Genomic DNA, 11,938 nt, shown 5'->3' with positions numbered 1-11,938 from the left:
CACATAGCTTTTTAGTATCCAGGTCTTTAAATTTTTTAAATAATAAGACGGTAAATACCTGAATTACTGCCCATTCTAAAGTCAAATATATAACTATTATTTTATGTTCATTCAAGTAGCTCAACCTTTTAAATTTGGCTCAATGTGAGGCCTTCATCAAAATAAATTCACATGTCATGTTATTTTACTAATGTGACTTGTTTACTTGGAAAACATCAAGCAAAATTGGTGACATGGCTCATTTAGTTAAAAAGTATGGCATCCCCTCTATTAATGTAGTGATAAGGGGAGCGAGAGTGTGTGTTGGCTTGGGCCATTTCAGTCATCCAAATATGTACCTATTGATGTGGAATCGTCTCAAAGTCTACATTGGATGCTAATATTGATGATTAATGGCTATTTAATGGTATTAGGGTCCACATTGATATTTTTCATCCTTGATTTTAAGGGATATCTCTAATGACTCACATTTGAAAAGTTGAGATACTTGATTGCACAAAAAAAAAAAAAAAAAAAAAGAGTTGAGATACTCAAATTGTAAAATGAGAAAAAATTAGAGCAATTGCTATGTCATTATTCCTTAAATTTTCCAAGAAGCGGGAGACCGGGGTCATCGGGCCCAAGCCCATCCCGCTTGGCCCGCCGCGCCTCCGCCTGTGCTGGTGAAAAGCGAGTCGAGGGAGACGCGTGGCGGGTGGAGCGGCGTGGCGCATTTGTACTCTCTCTTTCCCATTTTACAATTTGAGTATCTCAACTCTTTTTATTTTTGTGCAATCAAGTATCTCAACTTTTCAAATGTGAGTCATTAGAGATGTCCCTTAAAATCAAGGATGAAAAATATCAATGTGGACGCTAATACCATTAAATAGCCATTAATCATCAATATTAGCATCCAATGTAAACTTTGAGACACTTCCACATCAATAGGTATATATTTGGATGACTCAAATAACAAATAATTATAACTTATTGTGAAATTCACTTTTTTAAGAATTCATGACTCATAATAAGTTATTTTTTTTACAGTGACTTAAAAATCATTATATTAGTAAAGCCTCCTTGTAAAATTTAACTTGCGAAACAAATTTATGAAAATGGCTTGCAGTGAAGTAGGTTCCTGCAAGAGAACATCGTTGCTGCAGTCCAACCGTATTTGTTCACGCGGGGTATGAACGCGTCCAAGAACACAGAAACAAGACGCGAATGCCATTATTGCGACGCGACCGGTTTTTACTTGAACGAAGTCCCACTCTTTTCTCTTTGGATCGCCACCACTTTCGCGATGCGTGGACCGTCTGCCTGGGGACAGCCTGGTCTTCCCTCGTTCTCTCTCGCTGTCTAGAGGAGAGTGCGGCGTCTGTCAAGTATGCAACTTCAGTTGCTTTTGTTTCCTCTAATCGGAGGATGTGATCTCTGTCTTTATCGTAATGATGCGATCTCTCTCTCTCTCTCTCTTAAATTATTTTTCTTTGTCAAAAACCATGGTACACCAAAGAAGAAGAGAGAGAAATGAAGGACAGACATGGACTTGCAGATCCTCTGAATAATGGACGGCGAGAATCGCTCGCAGAATGGATTAATACACTGTTGAGGTGGCTAGCACCCACTATTTTCTCCTGCTCTGTCTCTGGATTTCCATTCTGTTTTTACTCCAATGTCGAGAAAGAAATAGAGATTTAATCATGAGCAATGCAATAGTAGTGGCCCTGTCATTCTTTCCCCAATAACGGCAATTTCCATTGTGGAACCAAACTAGTTACTTAACCGGTTGTCAAGGGAAAAATAAAAAGTTTCACCTGCTATATATTATTTTGACGCAACAATACCAAAATGAAGTTATAAGTAAAACAAAGAGACGATGCACATAAAGAATACCTTAATTCTAGTAAGGTTATGAAATACTATGTCGGTAGTCGGTACAAAAAGATTTATTTGTTAATCATTACAAAGTAATTGAGCTATGACCTACTGGATGCAATTTAAAACCCAAGAAAACTCTAGTTGTACAATCAAAAACATGATTTGCAATTTTTTTCCTTATAATGTTTTTAGATTATGTAAATCTCCCATAATTACCACACGTTTCGTAGATAAAAGCCGCTGAAAAAGTTGACTTTTGGTGAAAAGAAGTTATTCGTGCTATTACCAATTTCGTGTTCAGCTTTGACAATAGATACACTTCACTGAACTAGGTACTTGGATTATGTTGTGTTACTTGTTAAATGGACCGAAACAAATTAAGCATTCAACCATAAACTAATTAAGAGTCAACTTTACATCGATTTCTCATAAACGAACACAATCGAGGAATGAACATTGGTACGAAGTGTCATTCAAATTTAATGAAGTTTAGTTAGAGTAACTTTTACTTTTTCGAATTTTACAGCTTTCACAATTAGATTTTTCTTTAGCATGAAGCATATGAAACTTTATAAACTACACAAATATGGACACATAAAATCGTGTATAGTATTTCATAATTTCTTGAAAAATTAATCTTTTAAAAGTTTTAAAATTTTGAAAAGGAAAAGTTATACGTAGGAGAAATTGAGTAAATTTACGAAGGAAAATATACCCTTAATTTTACGAGTACGTCAATTAAAATATCTTTGAAGTCAATTTCTTTTTATTGTTACATCAGAACCATATATGGCGGGTAAAAAGATCTCCTTTTTCTCTTGATAACCGGTAAAGTAAGCAAAGCCAGTTTCCAGGGAATAACGTGCGAGTGCGGAGGTGCGAGGGGACGGAAAGTTTACGGGGCCCGCCACCATTCCATTGGCTGCGTCACGTGATTTGGAGAATTCCATGCATGCGAACCCTCAGTGGAATTTATACCTCAATGCATGGAGGAACCTTTTTGCCCGTGGATCCCGGGGAAATAACATGCATGGGTGGGGGGGGGGTGGGGGGAGTTGCAGAGAAGCACCCATGTCAGGGCTTTCCAGAATATTTATAGTTTTTCCTTCTTTTGATCTCAATAAATTACGCACAATTTAGGGCCAATCGAGCAAAAGCTAAAGTCATCACCATCACCATACATGTCATTCTTTTCATGAGGTGGCGATTTATGGATGGCCAAACGATGTGGAAGTTCCTCATATCTGTGGCCGAGCATTGAATATGGGGCAAGACTACCAAACCACCCTCACATGCCCTAGAATGTCGGGACAGTAGGAAATTGTCCTTGGACCATCACATGCCATATGGTCGACTTAAGAAGTGCCCTCGACGTACTATGGCATGGATTAGCAAGTCGTCAAAAAATGCTAAACACCAACTAAACTCGCGAAAATCAAGTGGGGAATTAGATGATAAAAGGAAAAAAAGCTAACACTCGTTTTCCATTGAGGGACACTGACGGAGGTGAGTTTTAATAAATGGAAACCCTACAATCGAGAGGAGGAAAAAGAAAAGATAGAGAAAGACAAAGATACTAATAATACTGAGGTAGATGGATGATTCTCTTGGGACCTAATCCTTGTACTTCATCGCGCACAGGACAGAAACTGGGCATGTCAATGGAGCAAGCTAAACTTCTCAACATCGACCTTGAGGGCCTTAATGTCCTCGTTGTTGTCTAGACCCTTGTCGAAGTCCTTCATCCGCTTCCGCTTCCCGTGCTGCTTTTGGATGGTCGAGGTAATGGTCACGGCCCGGTGGAGGAATTCCCCGATTTGCTCAAAGTCCTTCTCCACGAGGCCCCTACAGGTCATGGCATGAGTTCCTGCAACAAGACAAGCCTCTTAATACAGACATAGCAATGATCACCGATTCGGCTGCTGGTTGGCCTAAACGTGCTTGGTACAGCTTAGGCTCAACAGATACTGCCCGAATGTTTGCATAGACCAAAAAGGGGCAAAAGAATGAAGTAGTGCATAGGTTTTCATTACCAACAAGTACTCCTCTCGGTTCCTTGACACTGCTGTAACCAAATACAGCATTCTTGCTCAAGGTAATACCGCAGCGATTGCAAAGTTTCTTGACCTTATTTCCTGCAAGAAAGTTATTTCAAGTGATTAGAATCTACGTATTCGTTGTTGCCAACATCATCAACTCACTCAGCCAAACTGATGCAATCTTTACCGGTCAATCTAAGAGGACGAAGGTCCCAAAGAACAAGATGGTTATCAGTTCCACCAGTCACGAGCTTGTAACCCTTCCTCATGAGGTAGTTCCCAAGAGCAACAGCATTGGCCTTGACTTGCTTGGCATAGGGCTTGAACTGAGGAGACATGGCCTGCTTTAGGGAAACGGCCAGAACGCCAATCTGGTGTATCTGAAGGCCACACTGAAGAGAGGGGAAAACTGCGGTCTTGTCCTCAAAGTCATAAAGTGCGGGATGGCACTTCCTGTAGAAGATCATCCCAGCCATCAGAGCCCTCGAGCTCTCAGTTGTTGTTGTCGTGATGACGTCGCAGAACTCAAATGGGTTCTTAGCTTCCTATAGCCAGAAACAAAATTGCACCGACAATAAGAACATTGAGAACCTCACAACATATTCACAGCATTAAAGCACATGTACAGCAGATACGAAGCAGAATGATCAAATCATTAAAATCGAGAAGACCATTTCCAAAACCAATGAAACAGAGCGCATATACCTTAGCGGCGACGAGTCCACTGATGTTGGCCATGTCGCAGAGCAGGAGGGCGCTGCAGTTGTTGGCAATGGAGTGGAAGCGGGCATAGTCCCAGTCGCGGGGGTAGGTGCTGCTGCCACAGATGATGAGGTCGGGGCAGAAGTCTAGGGCCTTCTCCTTGAGCTTGTCGTAGTCGATATAGCTGGTGGAGGGGTCGATGTCGAAGGGGAGGCTCTCAAAGTAGATCTTCTTGCTGCCGGAGATGTCATAGCCATGGATGAGTAGGGGGCCGGAGGGGAGGTTGAGACCCATGATGCGGCTATGGGGCTCGAGGAAGGCAGTGTAGGTGGCGACCTTGGCAGGGGAGCTGGAGTAGGCCTGGATGATGACGCCCCAGCAGGCGGGGTCGAGGCCGAAGGCCTGGAGGGCGCGGGTGCCTCCGAGGTCCTTGAACGCATCAATGAGCTGGCTGCCGCCGTAGCAGCTGTGGTTGCTGGGCACGTCATTGGAGTTTTTGTTGGTGAGGGCGTAGCTGAGGGCCTCGTTGACGGTGAAGGAGGTGAAGATGTCGGAGGGGCTCAGCTCAATCCCGCAGAACTGCCGCTTCTTCTCCCTAATCAGGTTGTGGATCTCCGGATCCACCCGCTGCAGAGGCGAGTTGTCCGAAAAGGTAATGGGATCCATGGGAACTTGGAAAAAGAGAGAGAGAGAGAGAGAGAGAGAGAGAGAGAGAGAGAGAGAGAGAGCGAGAGAGGGGTGGTGGTTGAAGGTGGTGGAGGAGCAGGAGGAATCAGAGAGTGAAAGAGAAAGGGATGGTTTGCTTTTCATGAAGAATTCGGAGGGTTTTAAAGGGGCTAAAAAGAGACGGGGAAAATTGTTGTCGCTTGAAGTGGACAGAATTTCGTTTTATCACCCTTGAAGTGGAGAAAAATTTATCCTAGGCTAGGGATTATGGCTTCTCTCTCTCTCTCCCCCTAGACTAGGCACGAGCCGCACGACTTGGGATTTTGGCTTCTCTCTCTCTCTCTCTCTCTCTTTCTCAGTTCTCGACATGAAACGACGGGTGGTCTTACCTTTTCTTTTCTTCTCCTTTACTTATGAAAACCAAGATTCTATTTGTATGGGCGATCGGAATCAATTTGAGATTCTACCTTTGTCACTCAACGGCTACTAAATCTTCCAGATATAGTGCTATCCAATAGGTAGATTGGAAGACGATCCTCAAGATACTGTCTAACGGCTAGTTTCGAAGTGAATGAGTATTTAAGGAAATGAAGGACCGATGAGCAAGTAAGAGACGGAGCGTAGAATTTATAATTCCAAAGTCTGAGCGACCTTCGATCATACACTTGTCTTTGGTGAGCTTAAACGTTTGTAATCGTGAGAGAAATACCAAAAGAGTGACTTAGTAAGATAGTGTGATCTACTACTAAGTGTTTGCACTCAAAGTTGTAATCTCTTGTTGATTGCATAGTGGAATCCAGCTAAGGAGGCTGTTAGCGTGGGAGAGTGAACGTAGGCTTGGATTAAGCCAAACCACTATAAACCTTGTGTTCTTACTCTCTTCCCTAACTCCTTTGTTTTGTTTAAATTTTATTTTATTCCGCATATATTTGCCAAGATTTATTTTAAACACCTATTCACCCCCCTCTAGGTGTTCATACTAGCACTTTTAATTGGTATCAGAGCCAAGTGCTCAGTTTATAAAAGTGTTTTTACTTTTGAGCTAAAGATCTTTTATGGCTAGTATCTTGGCACCAGGACTTATGGAGGGACAAAGCAACACAAGGCCACCATATTTTGATGGAAAAGAATACAACGTGTGGAAGAACAAAATGAAGGCATTCCTAAGATCTAGAGATCCCTTGCAATGGGATGTTGTGGAAAAAGGAATCAATCCCACTGCTGCATCCAAATCAAATAAGAACATCCTATAATTTTTCCTTTAATATTTCCTCCAAAAGAAACTTCTCCTCCATTCAGTCTAACAAGCTTTATGAAGCAACTTGAGTCTCCTGTCATATGCCTCGAACAGTCACTATCTAAATATCATTTGATCTTTTTTTAATAGTGACCTGTGATCAAAAGAAAAGCTCAAACTTTATTTGGTACCCAGATTTTCTTGGGTCTAGGAGAATTAATATTAAAGACAGTCTTTGCCCAATTCTTCTTAACTAGTCTCCAAACCTTAGGACATTCTTTCTCGAAATGTTCTAAGCTATTACACTTCGAACATTTGAGTGCACTTCGACCAACAAGTTTTATAAAAACTTTTTGAAAATGATTTTTGTAAAATCCCTTTGCATGTCGTTGTTTAATTCTCTCTTTTACTTTGAGAAAATCAATTAATGAAACAGTTTCTGAAGTCATACCCAAACCAGATTTGTTAAAATAGAGTATTTGAGCTGAAATGATTTTCTCCAGTTTTTCGAATCCTTTTGAAAATCTTTTTGTAATATTTGAAATATCTCTTTTTAAAATAGCATTTTCCTTTGAAAGATAGTCAGAATTTTCTTTCAAATTATCAAAATTTCTATTCAGATTTTCAAACTTTTCTTTCCAAGAAACTTCATGTTACTTGAGCTTAGAATTCTCCTTTTTAGTTCGGAAATCCTTTTAAGAGAGAATTTAAGGCGAGGCAAATTTCATCTATATACTTAGAGACTTTAACAGGAATTTCTGAGTTATTAGCCTCAATTTCTTTGTCTGAGTGTGAATCAATGTCTGTTTCTGATTGAGTCTGATTCTGAATGAGCCATCAAACATATGTTGGCATACTCTTCTTCACTTTCCTCACACTCAGTGTCACTCCATGTTTCAGCTTTGAGAGCCTTTTTGTACTTCTCAGATTTTCCTTTCTTCATTTTCAACAGAGGACAATTTGGTCTGATATGCCACTTTTTCTTACACTTGAAGCATATAACATCCTTACTAGTTTCATTGTCCTCCATTGGTCTCTTCTGGAAATTTTGCGTGCTCTACTTCTTCCAGTTGAATCTTCTTCCCTTTCTATTCAACTTTCTGAATTTCTTTACCATAAGCGCCACCTCCTCATCGTCTGTATCATCATCTGAATCTGTATCATCAGAATCAATGTTAGACTTTAAAGTAATTGATTTCTTACCTTTAGAATCTTCTTCATCATTTATCTGCTCCACTTCGTATAATTGAAGCGTGCCTATCAGTTCGTCAACTAATAGTGGCATGATCGTCTGAATTTCTCTAATTGAAGTCTTCGCAAGATTCTAGTCTTTCGAAAGTCCACATAGCAGTTTGTTGACTTTCATTGGTCCAAAAATTGGCTGGCCTTGATAAGGCAGACCATTTACAATCTCTGTAAAGTGACTAAACATATCGGTAATAGATTATCCATGCTTCATTCTAAAGGCTTCATACTGTCCAAGCAGAATGTTTATTTTAGTTTTCTTCACACGATCAGTCCTTTCATAGGTAATATGTAATCTGTCTCAAACTTCTTTTGTTGTTTCACAAGAAGAAATTTAGTTATATTCAGTGGGAGATAAAGCACAGTATAAAGAATAAATTGTTTTTGCGTCAAGAGCCTATCTCTTGGTAATTTCGGCTTGTGTTATTTCGTCAGCATCAATAACTTATTTCCCTCTGTCTAAAGCTGTTGTTGCTTTGGGGTTGATCCCTTTTTCAACAACATCCCACTCCAGAGGATCTCTTGATTTGAGAAATGCCTTCATCTTGTTGTTTCACACATTATACTCATTTCCATCAAAGTAAGGGAATTTGGTGTTGCTCTGACCTTCAACCAAACCTGGAGCCAAAATACTAGTCATAGAGAATCTTTAGCTTAGAAGTAAAACACTTCAATAAGTAAACACACGAGCTCTAATACCAATTGAAAGGGCTAATAAGAACACCTAGAGGAGGTGAATAAGTGTGAAAACAGATTTTGCGAAATGCAGTGAAAAACTTTACTTTTAACCCGAGTCTGGTTGACTACAGACTTTGCAGAAGGAATCGACTTTACGAGATATTTTTAAAACGCAGAAGTATATCACAGCAAATAAAGTAAAGGAGTTCAAAGAAGAGAAAAGGAACACAAAATTTAAAGTGGTTCGGCTTAAAGTAAGCCTATGTCCACTTTCCCACGCTGACAGCCTTCTGGCTGGTTTCCACTATGAATCAAAAGAGAATTTACAATTTTACAATCTCGACTTCTCAGTGAAGAGTCTCTACTACTCTCACGAAGTTATAGTATAAGTCTTTCTCTATTTTGAGTATAAATTTAAGCACAATGTAAGGAATAACAAGTAAATGGAAAACTTCAGACTTTGGAATTATTCTTTCATGCACACTATCGAACAACTGGATATGCCTCCTTAAATACTCCTTTGTGCCTTCTCGACCGTTGGCACTTTCCAAAGAAATTCTTACAATCAACCCGTTGGATAGAATCAATCAAGGAGATCTCGAGCCATTTGAAAATTGTGATGAAAGCTCGTCAATCTTGTTCGTTCATACAATCAAGATCTTGGTTTCCATAAGTAGATCTTTCCAAAATAACTTAGCTTCCGAAATGATTTGAAGTATCTAAATTGATTCTAATAAAGGTAACCAATCTCGTAGGTGATATTTCCAACTAGAAAGCCATATATATCCTGTATGAACCGAACCTTTGAAGAAAGAAAGTTAATTTTGAGTTTGGCTAAGTCTTTATTCTTCACTTGCACTCAGTTTGGAATATGTCAAAGTGGGCAGATTTTTGTTGTAAGATAGACTTTGACACAAAAATCTGATGATCTTCAGGATAGAACTTAGATTTGTCAACTTCAAAACATCATAGGAGTTTTCTCCAACAAATTGAACTTAAAATGATCTCAAAAATGAGATTGAAAGATCTATTTAGAGCCTTGAAACTTTTGAAGAAAGAATTTGCTAGTAAAGTTAAGTTAGGATCTGTGGCTGAGAAGAAGCACAAAGGGAAGGGCATTGTCTTGCGAACTCTAAAGAGAAAATGACATGTTCTTCTTCTCTAAGATGAAGAAGAGGAAGATGATGAAGACGAGACCGTCTCTAATATTGTGGCAAATATTGCCATGCGAGATCCTCTTGGTGATATAGCCGATTCTAAGGAAGAAGAAAAGGATGAGAGCGAGAAAGAACCGGAAGAAGAAAGTGAATGAGAAGAAAAAGAGAGTGAGCAGGATGATTTAGATGATGAAGAGAGAGATGCCAATATGAACAAGGGACGGAGCATTTTGACAAGGAATGAGAAGATACGAAGGAAGTTGATGCGGGAGATGTTAGAGAGAAAGGAACTGGTCGACAAACCAGTGCTAGAAGAGAATGAGTGCGGGGAAGGAGAGCAAATTCTTCCTCGGCACCGTAACCACTATGACAGGGGAGTATGTGAGAAAACACTTCTTATGGACTAGACTATTGAACCGACTACTAGTGATGGCATCAGTCAATCTCCTCTAGATGCTAAAGATATTTATGCATCTCATTTTCCTAAAGTTTCTCTTGAGGGTCAGGACAAAGAAGCTAATGTTCAGGGGGAGCACCACATTTCATATGTTTAGGTCGATGTTACTTCATCTTTGGATACTCCACCAATATAGTTTACCAAAGCTAGTGCCCAAACTGAATTAGAATCAAATTGTCCTAAGATAGTAGAGCTCATTTTGGAGTTTAAGGCACAACAATATGGAATGGAGGTTGAAATCTAGAAGTTGCATGCTGCTCTCGATACTACCTCAGAATCTCTCACTGGAAAGGTATAATCTCTTGATGATAAAGTTCAGATCATGAATCAATAGGCATCTCAGAATTTAGCGAAGGTTGAGACTGTCTTTCATCAGTGCCTGACTAAGCTTGAGGAGACCATGTAGACTTTAGAGGATTTCCGAGTTGTTCATGTTCCTAGGCAACCCTGATCTTTTGGAACCAAACTATTTTCCTTATTTTTGTGCTTGTTTGATTTTCTCATTTTGCTGTTGACAAAAGGGGGGAGAGTTTTGCAGATTTGAAGCTTTGGTTGGTGCTGACTGAGTTTTTCTATGCTGGTTTGGTTTCTTTTATGCATATTTTATGCAGACTATTGATTGGTGTGTTTTGTGAGTGCAGACTATGTGTATTTTGTGCAGACTTATGCAGACTTTATTGTGCTTACTGTCTATTATCAATTATCACGTGCTATTAAAGTGTTGTTTTGCAGGATAATTTTCATATTATGCTTAAATCTGCATGAACATTTTGTCACCATAAAAAATTGGGAGATTGTTGAGAAAACTCCTATAAGGTTTTTAAGTTGACAAAACTTTCGTGGTCTTGCTTTTTATTTGAAAGAATAGTAGACTTCTGAAGATATATTGCAGGCTCTTGTCAAAGTCGATTCGTTCCAAAAGTCTTTCCCACTTTGACGCAATCTAGACTGAAACTAAATCTAGAACGGAGATATAATCAGACTCAGATTTATTGATCTTACGACAATAATTCAGTATGAACATAATAGAAATTTATTCCTTAATATCTGGCTTCCTGGCAAAGAATCTCACATACCTTGTATAAATACATTGATGGAATCAATCACAAATTGATGAAATCAATCTTGAAAACAAGTTCCTTTTTGGAAAGCATTTACTTATGAAAACTTAGATTTTGATTATATGAGTGACCAGAATTAATGAATTTCCATCTCAATATTCAAATGGCTACAAGATTTCCTCAATTGATTCTATCCAACAGATTGATTGAAGAAATTCTTCTGGAGAATGTCAACGATTAGTAAAGCGTAGAGGAGTATTTAAGGAGGTCATTGGTCTATTTGAGATAGAGTGTGCAAATTGAAATTCCAAACTTTGAAGCCTTTCCAACCACTTGCTCTTCAATGATAGCTCTTACAAATTGTATTCAAAAGAGAAAATCACAAGAAGAGTGACTTAGTGTGGGAAAAAGAAATCTTCCACTGAAGGTTTGCACTCGAAATATTGTACTTCTCTGTTGATACTTTAGTTAACGTCAGCTAGAAGGCTGTCAATGTGGGAGAGTGGATGTATGCTTGGTCTAAACCGAACTACTATAAATCTCATATGCAATTTTCTCTTTCCTTAACTCTTTTCGGCTTTATTTATTGCAACGTTTTAAGTTTCGCAAAAAGCTATTCCATCTCTTATCTGATTCTGATTTTTCACCGACTCTTTTAATCAGATTCTGACTCTTTTTTAGACTTTGCTTGCAACTTATTTTTTTCCGCATTTATCTGTCAAGTTTTATTTTAAAGCATCTATTCACCCCCTCTAGGTGTTAGTACTAGCATTTTCACAAACTACCTTTCACTGTTACAGAGTCTTTTGACACCCTCCTATGCTTTTCCTCTCAAC

At 39.1% G+C, this 11,938-nt stretch overlaps 1 protein-coding gene across 1 annotated transcript; it reads right to left on the bottom strand.

Annotated features, from left to right (window-relative positions):
* Positions 1-3,518: 3,518 nt before the first annotated feature.
* Positions 3,519-5,267, bottom strand: LOC104446031 (serine hydroxymethyltransferase 4). The gene is made up of 4 exons (XM_010059945.2): positions 4,605-5,267; positions 4,087-4,444; positions 3,894-3,995; positions 3,519-3,727 (listed from the first exon to the last, which is right to left on the bottom strand). The coding sequence occupies exons 1-4, from the start codon at positions 5,265-5,267 to the stop codon at positions 3,519-3,521; spliced, it is 1,332 nt and encodes a 443-aa protein (XP_010058247.2).
* Between the last annotated feature and the right edge of the window lie 6,671 nt (positions 5,268-11,938).

Source organism: Eucalyptus grandis, chromosome 5 (assembly GCF_016545825.1).
Source record: "Eucalyptus grandis isolate ANBG69807.140 chromosome 5, ASM1654582v1, whole genome shotgun sequence".
Classification (NCBI taxonomy): Eukaryota; Viridiplantae; Streptophyta; class Magnoliopsida; order Myrtales; family Myrtaceae; genus Eucalyptus; species Eucalyptus grandis.
Note: the sequence above shows the minus strand (reverse complement) of the source record. Positions and strands in the feature narration are given on the sequence as shown.